General features: G+C 56.2%; 4 protein-coding genes across 5 annotated transcripts; 2 read left to right on the top strand and 2 right to left on the bottom strand.

Annotated features, from left to right (window-relative positions):
• Nucleotides 1-162: 162 nt before the first annotated feature.
• Nucleotides 163-10,220, bottom strand: cfap61 (cilia and flagella associated protein 61). The gene is made up of 23 exons (XM_053880744.1): nucleotides 9,694-10,220; nucleotides 8,515-8,801; nucleotides 8,292-8,442; nucleotides 8,152-8,228; nucleotides 8,027-8,094; nucleotides 7,403-7,523; nucleotides 7,205-7,337; nucleotides 6,882-7,028; nucleotides 6,737-6,810; nucleotides 6,630-6,669; nucleotides 6,434-6,570; nucleotides 6,238-6,364; nucleotides 5,824-5,901; nucleotides 5,549-5,755; nucleotides 5,344-5,472; nucleotides 4,131-4,258; nucleotides 3,229-3,315; nucleotides 2,851-3,019; nucleotides 2,637-2,790; nucleotides 1,715-2,007; nucleotides 999-1,639; nucleotides 424-517; nucleotides 163-361 (listed from the first exon to the last, which is right to left on the bottom strand). The coding sequence occupies exons 2-23, from the start codon at nucleotides 8,655-8,657 to the stop codon at nucleotides 242-244; spliced, it is 3,318 nt and encodes a 1,105-aa protein (XP_053736719.1). The 5' UTR covers nucleotides 8,658-8,801; nucleotides 9,694-10,220; the 3' UTR covers nucleotides 163-241.
• Nucleotides 8,802-15,462, top strand: crnkl1 (crooked neck pre-mRNA splicing factor 1). 2 transcript variants are annotated; one of them, XM_053880746.1, is made up of 15 exons: nucleotides 8,802-9,035; nucleotides 11,335-11,440; nucleotides 11,789-11,941; nucleotides 12,011-12,102; nucleotides 12,164-12,322; nucleotides 12,394-12,560; nucleotides 12,930-13,108; nucleotides 13,173-13,343; nucleotides 13,414-13,605; nucleotides 13,667-13,726; nucleotides 13,799-13,879; nucleotides 14,189-14,428; nucleotides 14,498-14,599; nucleotides 14,671-14,919; nucleotides 15,003-15,462. In XM_053880746.1, the coding sequence occupies exons 2-15, from the start codon at nucleotides 11,393-11,395 to the stop codon at nucleotides 15,318-15,320; spliced, it is 2,211 nt and encodes a 736-aa protein (XP_053736721.1). In that variant the 5' UTR covers nucleotides 8,802-9,035; nucleotides 11,335-11,392; the 3' UTR covers nucleotides 15,321-15,462. The 2 variants fall into 2 exon arrangements, with proteins under 2 accessions (XP_053736721.1, XP_053736720.1); XM_053880745.1 differs by having other exon boundaries at nucleotides 8,802-10,493.
• On the bottom strand, nucleotides 14,977-17,646 carry naa20 (N-alpha-acetyltransferase 20, NatB catalytic subunit). Its single transcript, XM_053880747.1, has 6 exons — nucleotides 17,526-17,646; nucleotides 16,313-16,337; nucleotides 16,095-16,185; nucleotides 15,897-16,032; nucleotides 15,691-15,836; nucleotides 14,977-15,626 (listed from the first exon to the last, which is right to left on the bottom strand). Exons 1-6 carry the CDS (start codon nucleotides 17,576-17,578, stop codon nucleotides 15,541-15,543), a joined length of 537 nt encoding a protein of 178 aa, XP_053736722.1. The 5' UTR covers nucleotides 17,579-17,646; the 3' UTR covers nucleotides 14,977-15,540.
• Nucleotides 16,883-27,630, top strand: cd109 (CD109 molecule). The gene is made up of 32 exons (XM_053881539.1): nucleotides 16,883-19,394; nucleotides 19,469-19,497; nucleotides 19,732-19,974; nucleotides 20,033-20,158; nucleotides 20,222-20,261; nucleotides 20,367-20,448; nucleotides 21,393-21,486; nucleotides 21,542-21,665; nucleotides 21,726-21,835; nucleotides 21,895-22,104; nucleotides 22,180-22,281; nucleotides 22,342-22,404; nucleotides 22,472-22,645; nucleotides 22,704-22,853; nucleotides 23,094-23,177; nucleotides 23,910-23,973; nucleotides 24,042-24,132; nucleotides 24,213-24,330; nucleotides 24,560-24,673; nucleotides 24,732-24,950; nucleotides 25,043-25,175; nucleotides 25,260-25,436; nucleotides 25,498-25,579; nucleotides 25,652-25,880; nucleotides 25,947-26,118; nucleotides 26,264-26,454; nucleotides 26,511-26,666; nucleotides 26,740-26,802; nucleotides 26,872-27,005; nucleotides 27,055-27,211; nucleotides 27,270-27,372; nucleotides 27,449-27,630. The coding sequence occupies exons 1-32, from the start codon at nucleotides 19,214-19,216 to the stop codon at nucleotides 27,628-27,630; spliced, it is 4,197 nt and encodes a 1,398-aa protein (XP_053737514.1). The 5' UTR covers nucleotides 16,883-19,213.

The following is a 27,630-nucleotide window of genomic DNA, read 5'->3' as shown; positions in this document are numbered from 1 at the left end:
ACAATGGGATGTAACATTAAAGTGTCTGAAATATTGGCTGAATCTGTGAAAATATTGCCAAAGATTTCTGCTGAATCATGAAAAAAAACACGGCGTCTTCACGTTTACGTTTGGCGGCCCATACACAAGTGGGCCACCTTCCGGAGAGAAAGCAACCTGCGGACTCCTGAACATCTGTTTTCGCTTGTTTATTTGAGAGAGCAGACGGACACAGCAGCCAGGGCTGAGGCTGTCAGCGGCGTCACAGCTGTCCCGGGTAGGCGAACATGGGCAGCAGGTTTCGGTTGTACGTCAGGTACTTCTCTGCTCTGCTGCGCACCGCTGCTCGCCGTTCTGTCCGGGTTGGCCGCCCGCCGGCGTCCTGCGGGCGACACACTCTCTCAGATGCTACCCCCGCCAGCCACCCCAGGACGTGGGACCCACCTGGGTCTGAGGCGTGACGATCTGCAGAAGCTCCTGCTCCAGGTCGGAGAACCTGTCGTGGTACACGGCCAAACAGCTGCTCTGGTTGAAGAACCTGCGGAAACACCGGAGCACGTTGACCTTCCGTCACACACAGGTGAGATGGAGGGTGGCAGCGGATGGCAGAGCAGCGAGAGGAGACCGACACCAGAGCGGCGCGTGCGTGCGTGCGTGAGTGAGTGACCCGCTTCTGAGATCTCCACACATATGACACCCAGACATGGACGTCTATTGTCCCACCACCTCCTAATCTGTTTATGCAGCCCCCAATCTCTCTTTGTCCCTGCTGCGGCCCGGGTCAGGACAAAGACTGACACCCCCCCACCAACCCCTGTCACCCCCCACTCCCTCCTCATCTGACTCGTAAAGTCATTGTGGCGGCTGTCGCCGCAGCAGCGGCCGTTAGAGTAATGGATCGACTGAAAGCTGCTGCGGGGGAGGTGTGTGTGTGTGATGGGGGTGATGGAGACAGCGCTGGTTGGACCCAACAGAAAGACTGTTGGTGATGGGTGATGAGGTGACAGGTGCGGTCTTACCTGAACAGGTCAGGGATGCCGCCCTGCTGGTAGCGGCGGCTCAGCTGACCCAGCAGCTGCTGGTGTTTACCGTAGAGACTCAGGTAGTTGCAGACAGGCAGTGGCTGCAGAGACAGGCAGGTGAAGCCCTCCACCAGCTGGTAGTCGTCCAGGCGCAGGCAGAAGTAGTCGCCGCTCTGCGGAGAGCCGGTCACCAGCAGCCGCTCCTGGGGTGGAGCACCGCTGAGGGCCACCGACGCAGGAGTCGCCGGCTCCGCTGACGACGGCTTGGCCACATGCAGGAAGTGGAACCCTCCTGGCAGCTTCCCACCTGTGATTTTGGGCTGGCTGTAGATGGGCACCAGACGCTCGGGGTCGACGCTGCCCTCGTCCTGCGGTGCCGCCAGCGTGGTGTCGAGGCGCGGCAGCAGCAGCGCGGCCAACGCCTGGCCCACCTCCTTGGAGTTGAAGCTGCTGTGCGACCACTCCTCCGTGTAGTAGCAGCGCGAGAACTTGGTGAGGGTCCCGGCGGCGAAGATGTTGGCGTCGTTGGTGTGACAGAAGGCGTCGATGACCAGACGTCCGTCGAAGACCAGCAGCGCCGAGTTCATGCTGTGGAAGGCGTCCAGGTCCACGCCAGGGTTGGACAGGTTGAGGACCAGCTGCAGACAGAAGTGGGTGTCACGCTCAGCGCCCGGGTGGTCTGGACAGAACCGGCCCCTCACTGAAGGACTCACGCCACACGGGAGCTGCAGGCTCTGGCCCCGGCCTGTGAAGGTCACTGAGGTCAGAAGGTCTGGGGGGTCCCCTTCATTCATCTGCGTGAGCAATAGGTCGGAGTAGACCCTGACTCCCTCCTTCTCCATGGCCCCCATCACGGCTTCCTCCACCACTCGGTCAGGAAAGACTCTGGAGCCCGGGTCTCGGGGCGGATGGACCAGGTGGATCCGGGACCCCACAACTCCCAGCTCCAGAAGAGTCTGGACACTAGTGTAGACATCAATGTCGGAGCCGTAGACCACCGCTGCCTCTGGACAGAGAAACCAGTGAGAGTGAGTGTGTATGTGTGTGTGTGTGTGTGAGAGTGTGTGCGTGTTCTGGGATTAATGATATACCACTGACACACACAGTAATGATGAACCACTGGACCGGTCCAAACCGCCTGTTCTGATCCTGAGTCTGTGGGCAAAAGCACCTCTGTTCCTCCAAGTGAAGGAATGGGAAAGATAAGGAACCGCTGGCGAGCAGAGCTGCGTTTGGAGGAGGAACTATTCACCACAGAGCCAGACAGAGACCATACGAGCCAGTCAACCAGCAGAAGCCAGCCAATCAGAGGAGAGGCCAGGATGGTCTGTTAACAGCAGTGGACCGAGTGGTGTCGACACAGCATCTGGACTTTGACCCATGGGGACCAGGACCTGAAGAGACCAGGACCCCCTGGGCCTTAAAAGATGGACTGAAAGTGTGTTAAAAGGGTGAGGGCTGGATTGTCTTGGTCTCACTGCAGCACTTGAACTAACCCAGACCTGCTGACCCAGAGCTCTGTGACTACTCTGATTCCTTTTGATTTTAACTTGTGGGTTTTTGGTTGTCACTCCTCACGACTGAACGGACACATGGAAAATACATTAAAGGTGAGTGTGTGTCAGTGTTGGCCACCATCACTCAGCAGGAAGTTGTCCTGGATCCATCCCCGGGCAGTGGAACAGTCAGCCGCATCGTTGAGGGTGAAGAGGTTGGAGGGTTGAGGTCTACAGGCCCTGACCCTAGGTGCGTCGGCGTCTGGCCCAGTGTGACTCGCCACAGACGGGCGCTGCGGACGACAAGAGCTCCAGTCAGGACTCCGGGGTCTGCCTCCGACCATGCCTCTCACCTGGTACTGCAGCCCGGTGCACAGGACCAGCTGGTCGTAGCGGACCAGGTCGCCGCCCGCCAGGCAGATGTGCTTGGACTTTCTGTCAATGGCCACCATGGTGCCAGTCACGACCCTCACACAGGAGCTGAGCGGGAGTTGAGCCAAGTCCCTGCTGCTGTAGGCGTGACTGCAGGAGGAGAGAACACCTGTGTGAGTGTCGGCGCCAGTGAAACTGCGGGTCACCTCAGCTCAACAGGATGACTCAGTTCAGGAGACTCCCCGTCACTTCAGAACAAGACCTGAGCTCCAGCAGCTCGGAGCGTCTCGGCAGCAGGTCCCTCTCTAAGGACCTTCACCCATGGGGTGGCTTTGTGGAGGGGCGTTGGAATTGCTCACCTGGTGGACAGGAAGCCAGCGTCGTGGTGGTCGCCAGGGAAACCGTGAGTAGAGACCAGGGTCAGGTTGTTGAACCTGAGGTGAGGGCTGGACACACACACACACACACACACACACACACACAGCGTCAGGAGTGTCGCCATGGTGACCGTCAACAGTGGTCAGGTCCAGACTGTCGTCACGCTTGTGTTGTGATGCTAATGAGAGCTGAGGAGATGGTGGACCAGATGCTCTTATCTGGACCAGCGCCGGCTCTTATCTCTGCACAACACACGAGCCGCGGCAGACACACAGATGGGACTCTAAGGTGCAGATTCAAATGGTCGGGTTCGGGATAGATCCTGATGTCCAGGACCACAATGGATCCCTGGATCCGCCGGGTCAGAAGCGCCACCCTCCGTCTGTCGTCACCTCTGACCCAGTCATCCTCAGACCGGACCCTGGTCCGGATCAGCCGGAGCGCTCTCTAATCTTCTGAAGAGTGGAGCTAGCGCCACCTATCGCTCCAGGTCCCTTTCCTCCAAGTGTGGAGGAATGAACAAGGGCGGTGGCTGCTGTCACGGCGACCTAAACCACAACAGAGAAGCGTGTCTGTGTCGGCGCCGGCTGGCCTCGGTCCGACTCAGTCTGACCCTGAAACACTGGTTTCAGATGAGCGGGACAGAAGTGACCCTTCACACACAGAGCCCTGGTGCGGGTCCTGGGTGCCAGGTCCTCACACAGCTGCGCTCGCTGCCCGGACTCTGCCAGCCGCTCCAGAAGCCTCGTCCTGTTGCCAAGCAGCAGGTGCAGGCCCAGAACCAGCTGAGTCACTCATTAGTTAGTTAATTAGTGTGAGTGTGTGGGGATCATGTGACCTCTGCGGGCGTGTGTGTGGGTCATGGCCGCCAGAGGAGACTGACCAAAAGCAGAGGGCCTCCAGGAAGGACAGGCCGCAGTCGGAGGCTCCGACCACCACCAGCCCAGAGTTGATGGTGACCTTGGGCTCCATGGTCAACTTCCTGGTGATGAGGCTGAGAGCGAACGGAGCCTGGAGGAGACCAACAGACAGACGAGAGATCAGAGGGGGCGGAGTCATGGAGGGATGAGAGCAACCTTCCCTCCAAGCTGATACGGTCTCAGCACAGAAACATCTGTGCAGCGCAACAAAAATTCACCCTGAATTGAATAGAAACTACTGCAATTGCGGGGAGTCTTGCCATCCAGACATGAAGCCTTGTGACCAGTCAAATGAAGCGATCGCAGCACTGTTCCACTATGTGTGTCCTTAACCAGCAGTTTCCACAGGTCCTCCGGTGCAGCGCTGCTTCAGATCAGCGTCCGCAGAGTGACACCACGACATAGACACAAGGGAACGGACAGCAACTGGAAGAGCTGCTATTCGAAGTGAACTATTGTAGCTGGCTGATGTTGAAGAGCTGATTTGAGAGCCAATTGGTGGGCGGAGTTACGCAGAGGAGAGAGAATGGTTGCAGCGCAGGTTTCAGACGACAATACACGGAGAGTAGACACTAGTCAGGTGAGGAAATGAAGTGTGGAGTCAGTGACAGAAACCTGTCCCTTCTTCATTTGAGCCTGATCCACACAGGCTCACTGTTCCATGAGGAGCGCTCACAGAATACGGTGGCCTCAAGTGGACAAAACTCACTCTCACAACAGATGGATTCAGGAGCCTTATCGATCCATTTGAGAAAGGATCAATATTTGTAAAGTTATTTGATATCCAGCGCCTTCAGTGATGTCATGTGGCTTCAATGACACCATTGAAGGCACTGGATATCAATTAACTTTACAAATATTAGAGCATATATATATATATATATATATATATATATATATATATATATATATATATATATATATATATATATATATATATATATATATGTGTTTTATTGTGTTTGCGTTCACACATGTTCCATTCCTCAATGTAAAATATGCAAATTGTAAATAATTTTTAAAAATATTTTTTAAACACGATTAGAAACTAATACAACAGTCACCACAGCTGACAACGACAGGTGGCTCACAGTGGTGCAGGTGACCAGGTGTTTGCTCGGACACATGAAACATCGGAGGGCACCTTGGTGTGGAGGCGGGTCCTGGCTGGCTCACCTGCTCCTCTGTGACCTGGGCCGACGGGGCGTTCTGACCCAGTTCCTCCAGCGGGTAGATGATCTGACTCCGTGGCCGAACCGGAACAGCGCAGCTGACCACACAGTCCAGCGGCTGAACCAGGGAACCCTGAGAGGCAGAGCCGGAGTCCTTCCTGTCAGAAGAGGATGAAGAGGCGGGGGCCCTGGTGGACCCACCCACCCACCTGCTGGCTGTGGCCCCGGTGGTAGACCCGATGGTAGAGGCAGGACTTGTGCGAGAGCCTCAGCAGTTCCCGGAACAGGTGCTTGCTGAAGGGCGTGAAGGACGAGCAGAGGGCGAAGTGGCGCAGCAGCGCGTGCTCCTGGTAGCGGTGGTGGCTGAAGTAGATGAAGTGTTCGATGTTGTAGTGCGCGCGGATGTACTCCATGTCCTGCAGGGGGAGACGGCGTCAGCGCGCACCAGGCTCCGGCTCAGGACTGTGAGAGCCTCAGGAGGCACCTGCTCATCTCCGATGATCACAATCCCGACGGCGTGGTCCTGCACGTGCACAAGGAAGGCCTGCAGCGGGACCCCGGCCTGCTGGGCACACGGCTGTTAAAACCCTGCGCCCTCCCGACACACCGTGTCTAAGACTGACAACTAACCACTTGCTTTGAAAATAACACGACCATTAGAAAGCCATGAGTTAGTTTTGTGAAGCAATAAGATGGAATAATAAACTAGGCGACAATCATAAAAGTTCTGGACGATTCATCCAACAAAACAATATTCTGTGAAATTACCAGGCGGAAGCAGAATTTAATGTAAACCAGTGAGATGACACGAGGAGTTGGGCATTACACAGGCACTAATGATATATTTCGGGCGTCCCGCTGAGGAAACGGGGCGTCCATTTTCTCAACGGTCACTGACCGAGTCTCTGCGGGTCTGGAAGAAGAGGTCCAGGTCTCGCAGCAGGGAGCTGTGCAGCTTCAGGTCCTTCACCAGCTCAGCCACGGCGGCTCGGTCCGTCACGGCAGCGGGTCGCACCTGCACTCGCCTGCACACACACACCTGCTCAGATGCGCTCAGACTTAGGCTCGGCTCTGGGAGCGGGACCCGCACTGACCTGAGTCCGGCCCGGTGGAACACGTAGAGTTCAGAGGTTAAGGCGCTATTGTGCTGACGGGGCACCCGAAGGAAGTTCTGCAGCAGCGGGAACTCCGGGTACAAGGTGGGAACGTCGAAGACGCAGAGGTCCAGGTCCTGAAGATGGGAGGCTCTTAGTACAGGCTCAGAGCACGGAGCCACGGGGGGACACCCACCGGGTACAGTTGAAAGAGGTAGGGAATGAAGTCGGCAGACCTGGAGCAGAGACAAGGCAGCTCACGTCAGGGCCCCAGGGCCGGGTCCAGAGGAGCCGTGGGCTCACCTCATCTCATGGTCCTTGTCGATGACCAGAAACTGGACGCAGAAGACCCTCAGGCTCTCCGACAGCCGGTCCTCCTGGTGACAAGCGCAGTAGAGCTTCACCTTTGACCTCTGAGGGTTCAGGTCCCATTCCCGGGTCAGGGTACCTGCCGTGGGTCAGAGGTGCCAGGTCGCTCCAGCCTACGGCTGATCTGGAACAAGTGGTCCAACTCCTCCAGTTTGAAGTTCTCCTGCAGACGCTGGAGATCCACGTCTGTGGTCACGCTGATGAAGCCCACCACCACCTCCTCCGTCTGAGACACACACACACACACACCAGGCACTGGAGATGTTCTGGCCCATCCGTCGGCCCTCGTCTGCCAGACGTTGCGACCCACGTGTGGCGGGTCCCCGGAGGAACAGCCTCTCACAAGTGACAGCCAACAGGAGGCGCTGTTGGACACGGTCCAACCTGTGAAGAGCTGCCCACCTCGAACACGGCCGTGTGGTCGCCCTCTCTGGTGCTTTCCACCAGGCCCAGGAGGAACTTGGGGTCGTCCACGATGGACAGCAGGCAGGTCTGCTCGGCAAACATCTGCATGATGTCATCATAGTCCTCCACCCTGACACGCAGAGAGACAGGTGGGACCCGGGTGCGGGGGAGACACGCGGCTGACCTGGCGCTGACCTGGCAGGACGCAGCTCCAGCTGAGGACAGAGCGTGTGTCTGAGGCAGACGGAGGACAGACACTGAGGTCCTGGGATTCGGAGGTGCTGCAGAGGCTGGAAGACCTCGCCCAGAGGAGCCTCTGGACACACAGAGTCACACTTCTGCACAGGTTCCGACTATGGAAGACGCCCGTGTTTTCAATCTAAATCTAAAAAATCTAAATCATTACATCTAAATCTTTAATCTAAATAATCTCCAAGTGGAGAGTTAGGCGCCCCCTGCTGGTCCACGGCTCCTCGCAACTGAAAGTCTGTGAAATGGCTCCTTAGCAGCCACTGGGAGGCGCCATTGTGGCAGGCGTGCGAGCTGCACTCCAAGGTGCTGGCTTCATTCCTCCGCAGTCGCATCACAGGTGAGCAACTCGCACACCTGCGAGGCTGATGGGCGGCCGCCGGCCAACAGGGGGCGTCGACATCCTTAATACTGAGATTTACGATTTAGATTTTGTTTAACACTTACAGAGATGAAACAATGGGACCTAACATTAAAGTGTAGTGTCTCAAATGTAATAAATAAACCAGGAGTAAAAACGGGCGTCTTCATGTTTACACATCTGCCGTGGGCCGATAAAGGTCCAGTCACCTAGCTGGTCCACGTGGGGGCTCAGCAGGCAGATGTGCTCCAGCTCTGGCATGGCGTTGAACACGGCCCTGCAGGGATGGTCTGGGTCAGCACAGGGACCCGGCCGTGGCGCCCACCACTCCTACCTCAAGATTTCCCGCAGACCTCCGGAGCTGTATCCAGGCTTGGCCACGAAGAGGTGCAGGAAGAGCGTGTTGAGCGGCTGCGGGGCACAGAACACGGGTGAGTCTCAGCGGCTCTGCCCCCTCTGGCCCTGCTCTCTTACGTTGAAGTCTGGGCAGCAGAAGTGCTGGTGCAGGAAGGACTCCCAGCGCGCCTGGTCCACCAGGTCGCCCACGGGGTAGTCCAGGAAGGAGGCGTGCGCCAAGATGACGTCCTGCTCCGAGCTCAGGGTCACAGCCAGGTTGGCCTTCTCACTGCGGCACATGAGAGTTCAGCGCCCTCTGCTGCCCACAGCTGACACCAGCGGCGCTTGTGTGGAGTCTCACAGCAGGTGGATGACGTTGACGCGCCCGAACGCCTTCAGCGCGGACGAGCGCACCAGCGCGACGATGTCGCCCGCGGACGCAGACTCGCTCCTCCGGGCCACCACCTGCACCTCCTTGCCGCAGGACGACTTGATGCTTCTCATGGTGTCAGCTGAGGTTCGCTCCAGGTTTGGGCCAAGAGCACGGCTCTCTGCCTTTATAGCGCCGGACTGCGCTTGGTTCCGCCGCGGTGACTTTGTTGTGCTCACCGCTGTCTTTCATGAGTGGCTCGCGAGGCGTCAGAGGACCTGCGGGAAGGAAACATCGCAGCTCTTCAACACACCGGTCACCGTGGCCACGTGCTCGGGCTCGGCACCGCTCTTCCTGGGACACATAGCCTCTCGCGATGGCTGACCTGAACCAGGACTCGGAAGTAGTTAGTTTGAAGTTTGAGCCTCATGATGAGGCTTGGATCTGTGGGGTCCGCATAGAGGCATCAGGTCCTCACAAGGAAGTGGTTTGCCAGGAATTGGTCCCAACAAGTGAGGATCGACCAAGTACACTCGTTCTCTCTCTCTCTCTCTCTCTCTCACACACACACACACACACACACACACACTCTCTCTCTCTCTCTTTCTCTCTCTCTCTCTCACACACACACTCTCTCACACACACACTCTCTCTCGCTCTCTCTCTCACACACACACTCTCTCTCACACACACTATCTCTCGCTCTCACACACACACTCTCTCACACACACACACACTCTCTTTCTCTCACACACTCACACACACACACTCTCTCACACACACACTCTCTTTCTCTCACACACTCTCACACACACTCTCTCTCTTTCTCTCTCTCTCACACACACTCTCTCTCTTTCTCTCTCTCTCACACACACTCTCTTTTTCTCTCGAACACTCTCTTTCTCTCACACACTCTTTTTCTCTCACACACTCTCTTTCTCTCACACACTCTCACACTCTCTCTTTCTCTCGCACACTCTCTTTCTCTCACACACACTCTCACACACACTCTCTCTCTTTCTCTCTCTCACACACACACTCGCTCTCACAAACACACTGTCTTTCTTTCACACGCACTTTCTCTCTCTCTCTCACTGTCTTTCACGCACACACACTCTCTCTCTTTCTCTCTCTCACCCACACTCTCACACACTCTCTCTCTCTCTTCACCTGCGAACCTCTTGTCCCGACCCTCTCGGTCTCGCGCTCGGGGCCAGTGCAGCACAAGCCTCTTCTTTGATCCAGTTGTGTCTTGGGGAGAGACGGAAACCAAAGACCGCAGCCAGCCGAAGCGTCAACACACGCTCCGTCGCCATAGTAACAGCGGGAGGCGGGGGCAGAGCAGGCGCAGTTGCCAAGTCCGCTTATTATCAGCGACTTTGGGACATCGTAAAACGTTCTTGGGCTCGTCTCTAAATTGTACTTGCGTCTTTGGGCTTGTCCCCAGCTCAAGTTGTCAGGCAGAAATCTTCGACATGTCATTTAAACGTCAGGTAGTTTGTCCTTTTCCCCTCCCACACCCTGCTTCTCATTGGCTCTGGCAGCGACCAGTAGCCAATCAGAGTTTTTTTTTACCGCTGCTTACAAGGCGGGAAGTTTTTTGATGAATGAAGCTTCAGGGAAATCCTTGGAATCTTAAGCTGAAGTATAGTTTGAGAGTCAGCAGAAGGGGAGGTCTGACGTTGTGTTTCGGGGGGAAATGTGTCACTGAAGACAAGCAGCAAGATGGTTTCCTGTCCTGCAGAAACCAGATGCTATCGTCACCGAGCGCCTCTGCCCTGCAAGCCATGTGTCTTCACCCAACTGTGGAAAGAAACACAGTCAATCTCTGTAGAATATCGGCTCCCAGCCTGCGGTACACCAAGGATCATCCTCATTCAAATCCATCACCGCTGCAGGCAGGATGCGCTGCAGCCCGGTCACCACAGGTCCAGACCTTCATTTGAGGATGAAGACGCCAAAACAACTAGGTCAGGGTTGCCAGACCTCGTGAGATAAATAAGCAACCAGGCCTTTGAAAATGAGCCCAAAGCAAGCGGCATTTCCTGCTGAGCCCTCGGCTTCAGCTGTGAGAAATGTGACAAATAAATTGCCTGCACATTTTAACTGTTTGGATGGATTATGAACTGTGGCTACTACAAATTGTCAGTTTGCATCCTTATGGACAGATTGGAAAACAGTGTGCAGTGGACCCTGCAACATGAATGAACATAAGAAAACAGATGGGATATCACATTTAAAGCAAGTAGATTAGAACACAGCAAAGTCCTGAAAACTTCCCTCTGTTGCTTTAATAAACTCTTCCTTTTACAACATCTAAATCTTAACTACTTCAAAACGAAACTGGGGTGGGAACCATTCAAGTCAAAACCATTTGAACAATGTTTAAAATGAGGATGTTTCTTGTGTAGAGTTCAGTGAGGGTCAGGGGAAAGAAAAGACGTGATGTTTCCTGATGTGCTCAAACTGTACTTCAGCCGTAACACTGCAAGATTCCCAGGGCTCCCTGAATCTTCCGTCATCAAAAAACGACCCTGTCTACAAGGATGCAAATTCGCAATTTCTAGTGGCCACAGTTTACAATCCAGACAGTTAAAAATGTGTATGTAATTTATTTGTTTTTCTCACAGCAAAAGCCGAGGGCTCAGCAGGAAAAGACACTTGTTTTGGGGTCGTTTTTAAGGCCTGGGTGCTTATTTGTCTCGCGAGATCTGGTAACCCTGAGAGCAGGAGGCCGCACAGCATTGTGGGAAAGTGTCATGGTGGCGCGCGCTGTCTGTGAACGGCGTTGTTGTTGTCCGAGTTCACCAGGCGGATCAGAGGTGTAGCCAAAACAGAGTCCTAAGTTCGACTGAAGAGCGACGGCACCATGGCGTCCACGGCGGCAGGAAAACAGCGGATACCGAAGGTGGCGAAGGTAGGAGGCGGGAAGTGGCGAAGCTACCGACGCCGGCTAAGCTAATGCTAACACGGTGCGCGGCGCTCTTCTGCTTTTATTTTCATCCTATCGCCTGTTTGCTTTGTGTGCGACCATGAGCCACACATCTGGGACACTGATCCAGAGAACAGTGACGATTTTTCTTCTTTTTGGATGTCTCTTTTCGGATACTGTATTTGGCTTAGGAAAGGAAATGTCTGGCAGGTTTAGAAAAGCTGCCTCAAACAGAGTCAGGTCTGCCTCGTGTTCCTGTTGCTGCAGTGAAGATGAAGTGGGACCAGTGTTGAGTCCAAACCAACTAAGACTCACCCTGGTTTCACCCTGCAGGTGAAGAACAAAGCTCCGGCGGAGGTGCAGATCACAGCTGAGCAGCTGTTGAGAGAAGCCAAGGAGCGAGAGTTGGAGCTTCTGCCACCACCGCCCAAGCAGAAGATCACAGACAAGGAAGAGCTCAACGACTACAAACTGAGGAAGAGGAAGGTAGCAACGTGCAGAGCCGCTCTCAGTCGCGGTCACTGGCTGAGCTGATCTGCTGATTCTCGCCCTCAGAGCTTTGAAGACAACATCAGGAAGAACCGCACCGTCATCAGCAACTGGATCAAATACGCACAATGGGAGGAGAGTCTGCAGGAGGTGCAGAGGTAATGTCAGAGTGAGCCTGCCAACGTTCCAGCCAGCGGTCCCTGAGCCTTGTCTCCTCAGAGCCCGATCCATCTACGAGCGGGCGCTCGACGTCGACCACCGCAACCCCACCCTGTGGCTCAAGTACGCCGAGATGGAGATGAAGACCCGGCAGGTCAACCACGCCCGCAACATCTGGGACCGAGCCATCACCATCCTACCCAGAGTCAACCAGTTCTGGTACGGGGACGGGGAGCCGTGCTGGTGACTTGCCAGGCGCCTGCTCTGACGCGTCTGTGTCTGCTCACCAGGTACAAGTACACCTACATGGAAGAGATGCTGGGGAACCCTGCGGGCTGCCGGCAGGTGTTCGAGCGCTGGATGGAGTGGGAGCCCGAGGAGCAGGCCTGGCACTCCTACATCAACTTCGAGCTGCGCTACAAAGAAGTGGACAAGGCCCGGAGCATCTATGAGAGATATATCCTTCTGAGCCACACAAGTCCCGCTTAGGGACAGGTGATAACTTACCGTACACCATATGCCGCCAAACACACTCTCCACTGTGATAATTCCGCATCTCACCATTGATTCGATAAACACGCGACTGTGACGGCACCGCACTCTCCAGCTCCGCAGCATTTGACAGCCGACACCAGCCTGTGACAGTTGTGGAGAGTGTGGTGGACTTTGGTTCTCCATGGTAGTTTGAAAGTGATCATGACACTGGTCGACTGTGAGTCTCTGGATCCCTCTTTCTTTGATGAGATGGAGTGGTCCTCACAGGTTCTCTGATACGCTCGTCTGCCTTGGTTCACATCAACACATGCCTTCCTTGACTCCTGGGAACTCGTCATGGTCCATCCTGAGGTCAAGAACTGGATCAAGTATGCTCGCTTCGAAGAGAAGCACGGCTACATCGCTCTGAGCAGGAAGGTGTACGAGCGAGCCGTGGAGTTCTTCGGAGAAGACCATGTAAACGAGAACCTCTTCGTGGCCTTTGCCAGGTTTGAGGAGGTTCAGAAGGAGGTGGGTGACCCGCTGGGCTCTTCTCCGCCAGACCTTCTGATGGTGTCACTCTCTCTCCGGGCAGTTTGAGCGTGTGCGGGTCATCTACAAGTACGCACTGGACCGAATCCCCAAAAACGAGGCGCAGGAGCTGTTCAAGAACTACACCATGTTTGAGAAGAAGTTTGGAGACCGGCGCGGAATCGAGGACGTCATCGTCAGCAAGCGCCGCTTCCAGTACGAGGAGGAGGTCAAGGTAGGGACCGCCCGCTCTCCGGACCATCTGGCCTGTCGGGTCACGTGACTACCCGCGCTGCCACCCGCAGGCCAATCCCCACAACTATGACGCCTGGTTCGACTACCTGCGGCTGGTGGAGAGCGACGCCGAGCCCGACACGGCCAGAGAGGTGTACGAGCGTGCCATCGCCAACATCCCACCCATACAGGAGAAGAGGCACTGGCGGCGCTACATCTACCTGTGGATCAACTACGCGCTCTACGAGGAGCTGGAAGTCAAGGTGCGTGCTGAGGCGGCGGCGCGGCTCATGCTAACACTGACGTGTTGCTGCTCTGCTGCAGGACGCCGACAGAACCAGGCAGGTGTACCAGGCCTGTTTGGACCTGATCCCTCACAAGAAGGTGAGTCCCTGTGGCTGGCTCCCACAGCAGGTCTGTTAGTCAGGTGACTCTCTCTCTCTCTCTCCCCCGCAGTTCACGTTTGCGAAGATCTGGCTGATGTTCAGTCAGTTTGAGATCCGGCAGAAGAACCTGCAGGCCGCACGGAAGATCATGGTGAGTACCATGTCGGCCAGCGTTGGTGCCAACCCCACGTGACCTTTGATCTGCTGGGAGCTTTCTCTGACCGGAGGCGTTCGCCAGGGACGGTTTGGTGAGGCTCCGTGACACGAGTGTCCACAGCTCAGCAGGTGGCGCGCTTGGTTAAAAAAAAAAGTTTAGTTTCACCGAAGCCAAAGACGGTGCTGACAACACTGCCATCTGGTGGCTGCTGGACATTGGTCTGGGGTCACGTGGTGTGCCTTCATGCTTCTGGATCGCTCAGCCATATTTTCCTGGCAAACCTCCTCTGTGGGGTCTCTGCAGGGCACAGCTATTGGCAAATGTCCCAAGAACAAGCTGCTGAAGGGCTACATCGAGCTGGAGCTGCAGCTCCGCGAGTTCGACCGCTGCAGGAAGCTGTATGAGAAGTACCTGGAGTTCAGTCCCGAGAACTGCACCACCTGGATCAAGTTCGCAGAGCTGGAGAGCATTCTGGGCGACGTGGAGCGCGCCCGCGCCATCTTCGAGCTCGCCATCGGACAGCCGCGCCTGGACATGCCCGAGGTCTGCTCCACGGCTCTGGCTGAGGGTGGGTTACAGGCGCCGTCTGAGCTCTGATTCTCCTCTGCTCAGGTGCTGTGGAAGTCCTACATTGACTTTGAGATCGAGCAGGAAGAGTTTGAGCACACGCGCAACCTCTACAAACGTCTGCTGCAGCGCACCCAACATGTCAAGGTGAGAGGTGCAGGGCGCCCGTGGCCCGCAGACGCGTCCGCGTCCTCCCTGGGACTAACCCTTTGCCCCAGGTCTGGATCAGCTACGCCAAGTTCGAGCTCTCCATCGAGGGGCCGGAGCGGCTACAGAGGTGCCGGCAGATCTACGAGGAGGCCAACAAGAGCATGAGGAGCTGCGAGGAGAAGGAGGAGCGGCTGATGCTGCTGGAGGCCTGGAGGAACCACGAGGCCCAGTTTGGCTCCGACAGCAGCCGGGAGCGAGTGCGGAAGCTGCTGCCGGAGAAGGTGAAGAAGAGGAGGAAGCTGACGGCCGAGGACGGGGTGAGTGGAAGAAGGGCCCGGGCGGGTGGGCAGGCAGGCGCGTTGTCCCGTCAACGCTGACCAGCGCTGTCTCTCCCCTGCAGTCGGACGCCGGCTGGGAGGAGTACTACGACTACATCTTCCCCGAGGACGCTGCCAACCAGCCCAACCTCAAGCTGCTGGCCATGGCTCGCATGTGGAAGAAGCAGGTGGAGAGCCAAGTGGAGATGACCGGCGAGACGTCGCCTTCGTCCGAGACTCAGAAGAGCGACTCACACCCAGAGACTGGAGCATACGACGACCGGGACGACGACAGCAGCAGCAGCAGCAGCAGCAGCAGCAGCGAGGAGGAGGAGGAGAAGGAGGAGGAGGAGAAGGAGGAGGTGGGAGGAGAGAGGAATCCAGGAAGCGATGGAGACTAGATTTTCTACTGATGCTCTTTTGTTACTTAAAGTCATGAAATCTACTCCAGACGTTGTTTTTCTTTGGGGACATCAGGAGCAGAGAGGGAGAGCTGAGAGAAGCATCTGAAAGTCTCATGTTTTATTACCAATTGACAGGAAGTGAAAGCGCTGTGGCTCCCTGACTGGGGCTCCTCTACGATGTCATGGGTGGGGTGGGGAGTCAGAGAGCCACGCCAGGTTATTCGATGTCTTCGGGTCGGACCGGATGCGGCAGCGGGATGATGGACTTCTTCTCCGTGTCCCGGGACAGAGCTTTCCTCATGTCTGGAGGGGCGGGGGGAACAAAGTGGTGAGACAGCGCCATCTACCTGCTGAGGACTGCAGCTACCGTAGGCGTCCTCGTCCGGCTCGCCGTTGCTGGCCGAGTAGTACTCTATCACCGTCCTGTAGACGCTGTAGCCCAGGCGCTTGTACATGTTCACGGCCACCTGGTTGGAGACTCGCACAAAGAGGTCGACGAAGAAGCCTCCTTTCCTGCTTGCAGAGGAGTCGGCGTCACACCACCTGCTGACCGCCCTCACTGACGGCACTCACCGCTCCGAGATCTCCTCCAGCATCTCCATCAGCTTGGCAGCCAGTCCAAGCCGCCGGAACTCCGGCGCCACGGACAGCGCGGTGACATGTCCGTGCCACTCCTCGCGAGCCACCGAGCCCTCTGTCTTCCCCATGACTGCAGCGAGGCAGAGTCAGAACCAGCGCCCGCCACCTGGAGCTGCCGACACAGGCACTTACTGTAGCCCATCAGCTCTCCTCCTGGGGCCTCCGCCACAATGAAGTACTCCGGCCAGTGAGCCAGGTACTGCAGGTAGAATGCGATGCCATACTGGGGGTCAAAGGTCAAGGAACCACCCCCACTGTTGTGTTTCTGGTCAGGTGACGTGAGAGAGATATGAATCAGCCAGTCAGGCAGTGACGTCATGAGTGAGATGGAAGACACAAGACAAGGATACAGTTTCTGTCAGAGGGTCCAAGTTTCTGTGGGAGAAGAGCACGAGACAACAGTATCTGTCAAACTCACATTTGCTGGATCGAAACAGCACCAACAAAAGTAGCTTATATCCAACTCTCGGATGAGAAACTCTAGATCAGTGTTTTTCTACCTTTTTCTAGCCACGGCACCTTGGTTCATTGAAAAAAATGCCAGGGCTCACCACCACAGGAACCAGGGCCAAAGACTTTTTGTGCTTAAAGTCCTATAGAAAATCCCTATTCATGTGTGGAAAAAGGAAGTTGCAGAAACAAATTGCAGAAAAGGTATTTGTCTCAAATGTGTCCAGAAATGGGCGGGCAATATGGCAAAATGTGTCATGATTTATTTATTTACTTACTTACGTTAAATAACTGTTTTGATTTGATCACTTCTCTTTTGCATGACTTTATTGTAGTTTTCACTTTCCAGACAAATCCTTAGCATTCCTTGCCTGAAATTGCATCATAAAGACAATGATCCAGTTAGAGGGCATCAGCTTTAAAAACAGCTGGAAGTTGCGAATGTGAGCGGCTTCTTGGCTGCGAGTGCACCACAGCAGCGCTGCTTTGACTGACGGACAGATCAGCGCATCAACACACTGGAGCTCTACAGTAGAGTGGAGAGAAAGAATGGCAGCCAATCCATGTGACCATCTCCTCACCTTGGTTGCTCCTCAACACCTTCTCATTGTCATGATTCAATGGCATCATATCGCCCGCCTCTGTCTCCGGACACATGAGGAGAAACTGGATCATTTTCCCACGGCACACCTGTCACTGTCGCTCGGCTCACTTGAGTGCCGCGGCACCCCGGTTAGATACACTGTCGATCACACCGTCAGCGCAAGCTCTTCTGACCAGCCAGCACCACGACAACAACAAGGAACGAGACTGAGAGCCGCAGTAGCGGCAGGGTTTTAGCATAGCAACAAGCTAAGCAGGCGACACGAATCACGCGGATTTTCCGGCGTTTCGACGCAGAAACTTCAGCCCGATGTGCTCAGACAAACGGCAGGTCAAGGTCAGCGGCACTAACTGGTCCTGGTGTTGACTTGCTGTGACGTGAACACCGTTCGTGCAGAAACATGAACGGAGTTCGGCAACAGTCAAGTCGCGGCGCGCCTCAGGCCTCGCTATGGACATGAAAGGACTCTCGCTCGGTCCGCTCCTCTCCGTGACGCACACTTCACTCACATGTTGTTGAATTTGAACAGGTCGTCGCAGGTGAACAGCCTCAGTGTTGTCATGTCGACAGGACGTGTGGCCGGATGCTGACGCCAGCGCCCCTGCTGGAGGGGAGGCCCAGCAGCAGACTCCTCCCCTGCGTGTCAGTGGGCGGGGCCTGGGCCTCTGGCGTGAAGGCAGCGGCCGGGCGTCGGCACAAGTCCGACCTCGCTGGCTCGTGCTCATGGATCGTCTCCAGACCTGCGCCTTCCTCGGACTCCTGGCTCTGACTGCGGCCCAGAGGTGAGACCCGGGCTGGACCTCTGACTGAGGTCATGAGCGTTGATGCACAGGTTGGTGAGAGGGTGAGCTCAGAGCTTCTGCTCCAGTTGTGACGCTGGTCCAGGCTCGTGTCTGGGACCCGGTCCTCTGGCTTCAGCAGGAGCAGCCTCCTGACACGAGGGCCACTCTTTGCTGCTGCCGCTGGGGTCAGAAGGAGGCGGAGCTCTGGTCCTGCAACTTCCTTCCTTTAGAGCAACAGGTCATGAGACAAGCATGGTGATGAAGATGATAAAGATGATGATGAAGGTGATGATGATGAAGATGTGAGGGTGAAGATGATGATGATGATGATGATGAAGGTGGTGATGAAGATGATAAAGATGTGATGAAGATGATAAAGATGATGATGATGATGAAGATGTGATGAAGATGATGATGATGATGAAGATGATAAAGATGTGATGATGAAGATGAAGAAGGTGATAATGATGATGTGATGAAGATGATAAAGATGATGATGATGATGATGAAGAAGATGATGATGAAGGTGATGATGATGATGAAGATGTGATGAAGATGCTAAAGATGATGATGAAGATGTGATGAAGATGGTGATGAAGATGATAAAGATGATCATGATGATGATGAAGGTGATGATGATGATGAAGAAGATGATGATGATGAAAGTGATGATGATGATGAAGATGGTGATGATGATAAAGATGATGATGAAGGTGATGATGATGAAGATGTGAGGGTGAAGATGATGATGATGATGATGAAGGTGGTGATGAAGATGATAAAGATGTGATGAAGATGATAAAGATGATGATGATGATGAAGAAGATGATGATGAAGATGTGATGAAGATGATAAAGCTGATGATGATGATGATGAAGAAGATGATGATGAAGGTGATGATGATGATGAAGATGTGATGCAGATGATAAAGATGATGATGATGATGATGAAGATGTGATGAAGATGGTGATGAAGATGATAAAGATGATCATGATGATGAAGAAGATGATGATGAAGGTGATGATGATGAAGATGTGATGAAGATGGTGATGAAGATGATGATGATGATGAAGAAGATGATGATGAAGGTGATGATGATGAAGATGTGACGAAGATGATAAAGATGATGATGATGATGATGATGAAGGTGATGGTGATGAAGATGGTGATGATGATGATGAAGATGATGATGATGAAGATGTGAGGGTGAAGATGATGATGATGATGATGAAGGTGATGATGATGAAGATGAAGAAGGTGATAATGATGATGATGATAGTGATGATGATGATGGTGATGATGATAGTGATGATGATAGTGATGATGGTGATGATGATGATGATAATGATGAAGATGATGAAGATGATGAAGATGATGAAGATGAAGATTATAAAGATGATGAAGGTGTCATCCCCATGATGGTCCTCAGTCTCCCCGCTCCGGCCCAGTACCTGCTCTTGGCCCCTGGATCTGTGAAGGCCGACCTGCCCACCACTCTCTCTGTCACCATCCTGATGGATGCTGCCGTCACCGTCTCCGCTCGGATGGTCCAGGAAAACCAGGTCTTGTCCCAGAGCTGGATCACGGTGGCCTCAGGTGAGTGCTGGGACCCACTGCAGCCTTTCAGTCGGCCGCGCCTGCAACTCTGCCGTGTGCTTTATCAACCCCAGGTTCCACTGAACTGCTGGTTCTTCCTCCGGTGAGAGTCATTCACACACTCACACAAGCGCTTGTCTCTCTCTCCTTGTGGGGACCTCCCCCCCTTAAACACGTGGCTCACCTGAACCAGGACTCTGGACCAGACTCGAGCCCAGATAGTTTGAAGTTTGTAATTGAGGCTTACCTCATGGGGACTGGCTGCAGGTCCCCACAAGTCAGGTTAAACCAGGAACACACACACACACCTTCTCTGCTATGAGCATGTCCCCTGCAGGTGGACCACAACCAGAACCGGTCCACACACGTGGACTCTGTCAAGCTGCAGGTCAAAGGTCACGTGGGGAATCGGACCGTGTTCATCAATGAGACCACGCTGACCTTTGACCCTCGGGCGGTGTCGCTGCTGGTCCAGACGGACAAAGGCGTGTACCTGCCGGGCCAGCTGGTGAGGTTCCGGGTCCTGTCCCTCCATGTGACCGGCAAGCCCGACAGCGGCCCGGTGGACTTGGGCATCACGGTCAGCGTCGCGGTTGGCTTCTTCAAATCCTGGCGCTGTCCTGACGGGGTGTCTGCAGGACCCCAGGGGGGCGCTGAGGCGCCAGTGGCTGTCGCTGCCCACAGTCCAGGGAGTCCTGTCCAGAGAGTTCCAGCTCCCCGAACACCCCCTGGAGGGCGAGTGGCGCATCACAGCCAGCGCCCGGGTGAGTCCCCTATGAGGCCCATAGGTTCGTGCGCCAGAGCGTAACACTGTCTTCCAAACTCAGGGCGGCTCCAGTGAGAAGCGCTTCACCGTGAGCCGCTACGGTGCGTCCTCCTTCTGGTCGCCACGGTGACCGTGGTGATGTTGTCGTTCGATCTTCTGTGGTCCTCATTGCTCTGTGTGTGTCTGCGTGTGTGTGTGCGTTCCAGTGCTGCCCAAGTTTGCTGTAGAGCTGCAGCTTCCTGCCATCATCCACCGCGACGACACGCTGGCGGCGTCCGTCCGTGCCCAGTGAGAACTGATGATGATGATGGTGATGATTATGATGATGATGATGAAGAGGATGATGAAGAGGATGATGAATGTGATGAAGATGGTGATGATGATGATGATGAAGGTGATGATGATGATGAAAAGGATGGTGATGAATGTGATGAAGATGATGATGATGAAGATGGTGATGATGATGATGATGAAGGTGATGATGATGATGAAGAGGATGGTGATGAATGTGATGAAGATGGTGATGATGATGAAGATGGTGATGATGATGATGAAGGTGATGATGATGATGTAGGTGATGATGAAGAGGATGATGTGATGATGATGATGAAGGTGATGATGATGATGAAGATGGTGATAATGATGATGTAGGTGATGATGAAGAGGATGATGGTGATAGAATAGAATAGAATAGAATAGAATAGCCTTTATTGTCCTTGTACAGTGTACAACGAAATTTGAGCGCTACTCCCTTGGTGCAAACAATGTACAAAAGAATATAGAAAAAGAGGATGATGATGAAGATGGTGATGATGATGATAAAGGTGATGATGAAGGTGATGAAGAGGATGATGATGATGATGATAATGGTGATGATTTGATGATAATGAAGATAATGGTGATGATGATGATGATGATGAAGGTGATGAAGAGGATGAGAACTCGCTGTCTCAGCGTTGCCGTTGTCACGTGTTTTCTCCAGTGATGTCTATTGCAAACATCAACCACAGCGTTTGCTCTTCCTGTCTCAACCAATTGGTCGACGATGTGGCTCCGCCCACGGGAGGCGTGGTGCACAGCAGCTCAGGGGTCACAGGCTCAGGACAACGAGTCGATCACAGACCATCTTGTATCTGCTGCTGCTCCTCCATTGTTGATGTGTGACGTAGAACCGTGTCCCTTCTGCCCCCCCACCCCTCTCGCCTCACCCCATCCCCCCGCTGTCCTTGCAGCTACTCGTTTGGGAAGCCTGTGGTGGGCGGAGTCAACATCTCCATCCTGCACGTGGTGGAGGGCCATGAGGAGGAGCACCACCTCCACAAACAGGTCTGGTCTGCAGCCTCTGCTGGTGACCCTGCAGCTGACGCCTGCCTCTGCTCAGATCCACGGCGTCGTCCACTTCCACTTCCAAATCCCCGACTTGGGCCCCATGTGGAGGCGGGACGTGGGGCGGCTGCGGTGGGACCACCTGCTGGTCACGGCTCACGTGACTGAAGAGCTGACAGGTGGGAGCCAGTGAGACCCTCCGGCAGAGCAGGTCTCACTGGAGCTCTCTGGTCCTTCAGGTCTCCGCTCCCACGCCTCAGCGGACGTCTCTGTCACCCACCACAGATACTCCGTTGGCTTCCTGGACCCGCCCCAAGTTCTGAGGCCCTCCATGGACTTTGTCGTCATGGTAACAGCCACATGTGGCCGGCGCCACGGCTCTGGACTCCAGCTCTTCTGTATCCACAGGTGAAGGTCTCCACTTATGACCACCGGCCACTGTCCACGGAGGACCAGGAGAAGACGGTCCAGGTGTCGGTGGTCCAGAGCAGAGGGCTGTTTATGGGCGGGTCCCCAGCACTGGTCCAGACCCGAGACCTGGAGCTTCCTGTTCCGGCAGACGGCCTGGTCCCACTTCATGTCCTGATCTCCAATGAAACGGAGGTTCTGATCATTGACGTGAGTCCGGGGGGTGCGGCCCGGTCCGGGCGGAGCAGGAAGTTGTGCTCATGTGTTTGCTTTGGTCACCACCAGGTGGCGTTTGAGGACGCCACCGCCGACCTGCACGTCTATGCCGGCCACCTGTCGCCCAGTGGCTCCTACCTGCAGATCCTGCGGCCCAGAGAAGCGCCCAGGGTGCGAGCACACGCCTGTGCTGGCTGCAGGGTCACCATGGTAATGGCTGTCTGTGCGCAGGTCGGCCTGCCGCTGCAGCTGAAGGTCCGGAGCAACTTCAACGTGACTGCAACCCGCTTCCTGGTGCGGACCCTCCCCAGCGGGCGCACGCGGCTACCCTCCGACCTCACACTCTGCCGTCTCCCCGCAGGTCCAATCCAGAGGCTTGATCGTGGCCAGCGGCGCCACCTCCGCCGAGCTGGTTCTGATCCCGGAGGCGTCCTGGGGCCCGCGGGCCTGCATCATCGTCTTTTGTGTCCGAGACGACGGCGAAGTGGTCAGCGATGAGATACAGCTGCTGGTCACGCACGTCTTACAGAACCAGGTGCCTGTCTGGCTGCCCGCTGTGAACCTGTCCAGAACCAACCTGTCTCCTCTGGCAGGTGTCTCTGGCCTGGAGCCAGGCTTCTGCCGAACCGGCCGACGAGGTCACGCTGAAGATCTCCACCACGCCGCGGTCTCTGGTGGGACTCCTGGTGGTGGACCAGGCCACTGAATGGGTCGGACCACGGAGCCACATCACGGAGGAGCTGGTGAGATCACACACACAGGCTCTGGGAGGGGATCGAGTCGGTCTGCGGTGACACCCCAGGGAGCGGGCCCAACTCCGGCGTGAGGTTCACACCACGCTCATGTTCCGCACAGTTTCACAGATGAAACCTGATCGCACCCTCTGCCCTCTCCATCCGGGTCAGGATCCCGTCGCCACCAAACGGGTTGAGAACAATGTGCTGCTCCTTTTGTGCAAGAGGGTGTTGGTGTTTTTGTCTCAGGTTCTGAAGAAACTGGAGGAGCATGGCCTTTTCAAGGACCAGTCATACGATGAGATGAAGGGAGAGCCCAAGTCTGTGTTTGGGGTGAGTCCCAGGGGATACACCTGTGTCAGGGAACACAGTACAGACACTCCCAGGACAGAGGGGAGCAGGTGTGGAGCTGCACACCACAGAGGGAATTAAACACAGTGTTGCTACACTGCTGTTACGCTGCTGATCCACTGCTGTTACACTGCTGTTACGCTGCTGATCCACTGCTGTTACACTGCTGTTACGCTGCTGCTACACTGCTGTTACGCTGCTGATCCACTGCTGTTACACTGCTGTTACGCTGCTGCTCCACTGCTGTTACACTGCTGCTCCACTGCTGCTACACCGCTGCTACACTTCTGTCACACCGCTGCTACACTGCTGATACACTGCTGATACACTGCTGTTACGCTGCTGCTCCACTGCTGTTACACTGCTGCTCCACTGCTGTTACACTGCTGCTCCACTGCTGCTACACTGCTGCTAGACTGCTGCTACACTGCTGTTACACTGCTGCTACACCGCTGCTACACTGCTGTTACACTGCTGCTCCACTGCTGTTACACTGCTGTCACACTGCTTCTCTACTTCTGTTACACTGCTGCTACACTGCTGATACACTGCTGTTACACTGCTGATACACTGCTGTTACACTGCTGCTCCACTGCTGCTACACTGCTGCTCCACTGCTGTTACACCGCTGCTACACTGCTGTTACACTGCTGCTCCACTGCTGTTACACTGCTGCTCCACTGCTGCTCCACTAACAAACACGTTTCTGTCCAGACGTGTGGCATCGTGGCTCTGACTGATGCAGCTCTACCCAGAGGTCACCAGAGACCCCTTCACTGTGAGTCAGTGGTGACTTGTGAGTGTGGAGTCGATGGTGTTGACTTGTTTCCATGTGGTGCGTCGCAGACCTGATGGACATGGACCTGCAGGAACAGGAAGAAGTGAGAGTGCGGAGGAACTTTCCAGAAACCTGGCTCTGGGAGGACGTGGATTCGGGGTGTGGGCGGAGCCTGACATTGCAGCCTGGCAACAGATCGAGTGTCAGTCAAACTCAGCGAGCGCCTGTGGTGTCTGCAGGAGCTCTGGCTCGCTGGAGATGAAGGTGACTGTTCCAGACAGCATCACCACCTGGGTCGCCACCGCCTTCGTCATGTCTGAAGAACTGGGCCTGGGTCTGGTGCAGGAACCTGCCGAGGTAGAACCAGCCGCAGAGACTCCTCTGAGGGAGCATGAGGATGTGGATGATGACAATGGTGATGATGATGATGATGATGAGCATGATGATGGTGATGATGAAGGTGAGCATGAGCATGATGATGGTAATGATGAAGGTGAGCATGAGCATGATGATGGTGAAGGTGATGATGAAGGTGAGCATGAGCCTGATGGTGGTGGAACATGGAGTGACCTCTGCTCTCCCGCAGTTGACCGTCCTCCAGGACTTCTTCTTGTCCCTCAATATTCCCGCCTTCATCACCCGCGGCGAAGAATTTGTTCTGGAGGTGGTTCTGTTCAACTTCCAGATGCAGGACGTGCAGGTCAGCAGCAGAGTCTGAGTCCTGGTCCCGGTCCATCCTGACCCGCGTGTCCCCACAGGCCCTGGTTGTCGTGGCCGAGAGCGACGCCTTCCAGTTCGTCTTCCCGGACAGCGAGGACCTGCTGGTGCCGACCGTTCGGCAGGTTCCGGTCCGGAGTCAGAGCGGAGCCTCCGTGCTGGTCCCCATCAGGCCACTGGTCCTGGGCCAGATGCTGGTCTCTGTGTCAGCTAGCACCACCTCCACCTCTGACCTGGTGACCCGGACGGTCCTGGTCAAGGTCCGCTTTGTTATCCGCTGCCTCTGGTGGTGGTCACGTGACCGGGGGAGCCGCTCCGACGGGTCACGACCTCATCGCGTGTGTGTGTGCAGGCTGAAGGGCTGGAGCGCAGCTTCTCCTCGTCCCTGCTGCTGGACGTCTCCTCCATGGTTTCCAGACACGTCTCCTTCTCCTTCCCCCCCGACACTGTTGAGGACAGCAAGAGAGCCTGGGTCTCCATCACGGGTCAGTGGAGCGCACACCCTCGCACACACAGACACACACAGAGCAGCGTGGTGATGTGTGTGCACCTGCGGCGGCCCGGCTCAGGCGACGTCTTCGCTCTGACGGCCAGCGGCCTGGAGAACCTGGTCCAGATGCCCAGCGGCTGCGGGGAGCAGAACATGATCCGCTTGGCACCAAACGTCTACGTGCTGCAGTACCTGAGCGAGACGGGTCGGAGCGACCCGGCACTGACGGAGCGGGCGCTTCACAACACGCTGAAAGGTGCGGACAGGAGAGGCGGCGGTGGCGGCGATGGTGCTGAGCTCCTCCGCTGTGTCTCCAGGCTACGATCGCCAGCTGCTGTACCAACGGGAGGACGGCTCCTTCAGTGCCTTCGGGGACCAGGACCGGGCCGGAAGCTCCTGGTGCGGCTGTCTGTCGGGCGGGTGCTCTGCTGGGACCCGCTCTCACACGCACACTCTGCTCTCTCTGCGCAGGCTCACGGCCTTCGTGCTCAGATGTTTCCTCCAGGCGCGGACGTTCGTCCCCGTGGACTGGGACGTGCTGCGGCGAGCGGCGCTATGGTTGGGCCTCCAGCAGGGGGCGGACGGGAGCTACCTGGAGCCCGGCCGGGTCATACACACGGAGCTGCAGGGCGGCCTGGACAGCAGGGTGGCGCTGACCGCCTACATCGCCGTGGCACTGCTGGAGGACTCCCAGGTCCAGGTGAGGCAGGTCACGTGACAGGACCGAGTCCAAACCGGAGCCCAGACCCCAGTGTGTTGCGTCCAGGCACAGCACTGGCAGCAGGTGTCGCAGGCTCTGTCCTACCTGGAGACCCAGCGGCTCCTGGGCGTCTCCAGCAGCTTTGCTCTCTGCCTGCTGACCTACGCCCTCAGCCTGGGAGGAAGTGGGAGCGCGGTCGATGCACTGGACCAGCTGACCGGCCGCGCCCAGATGACGGGTGAGGGGGGTGAGGCGGGGGTGGGAGCGGAAGAGAGGACAGGGAGGGGTGAGAGAGAGGAAAGGTGAGGGGCGGGGAGAAGATGAAGGGTGAGGAGGGGGGGTAAGAGAGCATCAAGGATGCTGGAATGTCGCGCTATGTGCAGATGGAGTTCCTTTTTGGCCAACGCCCACTGGTGGTCTATCGGCGTCATGGCAGCCGTCGGCTCTGCAGATCGAGATGGTTTCCTACGTGCTGCTGAGTCAGCGGCGGCTGGGTCTGCTGGCGGAGGGCGTGGCCCTCCTGAAGTGGCTGAGTCAGCAGAGGAACCCCGACGGAGGCTTCGTCAGCACCCAGGTGAGGTCAGGACGCCCCCTGCTGGCAGCCCGTGTAAACTGAGGCTGTGCTGCCAGGACACCGTCGTGGCGCTGCAGGCCATGGCAGCGTGGGGCTCGCTGCAGGGCGCCGCGGACCAGGACGTGCAGGTGGTGGTGAGCGGCGGCGGCGGCGTGGAGCTCGCCTCCTTCCACGTGCAGCAGAGCGATGCCCTGCTGCTCCAGCGCCAGCAGGTCTGACACCCCCACCCCACCCCACCCCCCACTGGCCAGGCGGGTCGCTCAGTCCAGCTCATCTCTGTTGCAGATCCACCCGGACCTTCTGGACCTGCAGGTCACCGCAGAGGGGTGGGGCCTCGTCCTGTTTCAGGTCAGACTCCACCCCCACCGCCCCCACACCTCCATACTGGTCCCGACTCACCAGACTCTGCTCCTGCAGCTCAACGTGTTCTACCACCAGCGCGGCGCCGAGGAGAGCCGCCAGCGCCGAGACGTGGGCGAGCCCTTTCACCTGAGGGTGGAGCTGGAGGACAAGCAGGAGACTCAGCAGGCTCGGCTTCACATCTGCAGCAGGTGACGCACCCTCAGCAGGTCCGGTTCTGCTGCTTACCCGGAGCTGCAGTCTCTCCCAGGCTGCGGGGCTGAAGGCCACGGGCATGGTCCTGCTGGAGGTGGCGCTGCTGAGCGGCTTCAGTCTGGTGAGGGAGGAGGTCCAGCTGAGTGAGGTGCTGAAGAAGGTGGAGGTCCAGACCGGGAAGGTGGTGGTGTACCTGGACTCGGTACGTCCCCCGCGGAGCCGACACGGGGTCTGAGGTCCGGCTGACCCTGGTTCTGCAGGTGACGCAGGTGGAGACGTGTGTTCTGCTGCCGCTGCTGCTGGAGTCCAAGGTGGCTAAGGTCCAGGAGGCCGCTGTTCTGGTCTACGACTACTACGAACCAAGTAAGGCCCCAGATCCCTGGCCGGGCCCTGGACCTGGTATTTGGGCTCGCGATCAAATGGGTGTGTTTCTGTCCAGGACGCCGGGCCGTGGCCTGGTACCAGTCCGAATGGAGACAGGAACTTTCTCCGTGCTCCTTCTGTGGACAGGACTGCCGTGGCTGCCGGGCTCCGCCCCAGAACCGGGCTCCTGAAGCGGACCCACTGACCCGGCGACTGGCTGCCCTGATGCTGGCTGCAGCTGCAGCACTCACCCGCTGA

The sequence above is a fragment of the Synchiropus splendidus genome, chromosome 12 (genome assembly GCF_027744825.2).
Source record: "Synchiropus splendidus isolate RoL2022-P1 chromosome 12, RoL_Sspl_1.0, whole genome shotgun sequence".
Lineage (NCBI taxonomy): Eukaryota > Metazoa > Chordata > Actinopteri > Syngnathiformes > Callionymidae > Synchiropus > Synchiropus splendidus.
The sequence above is the reverse complement of the archived record's forward strand: the minus strand, read 5'-3'. Positions and strand labels throughout refer to the sequence as shown.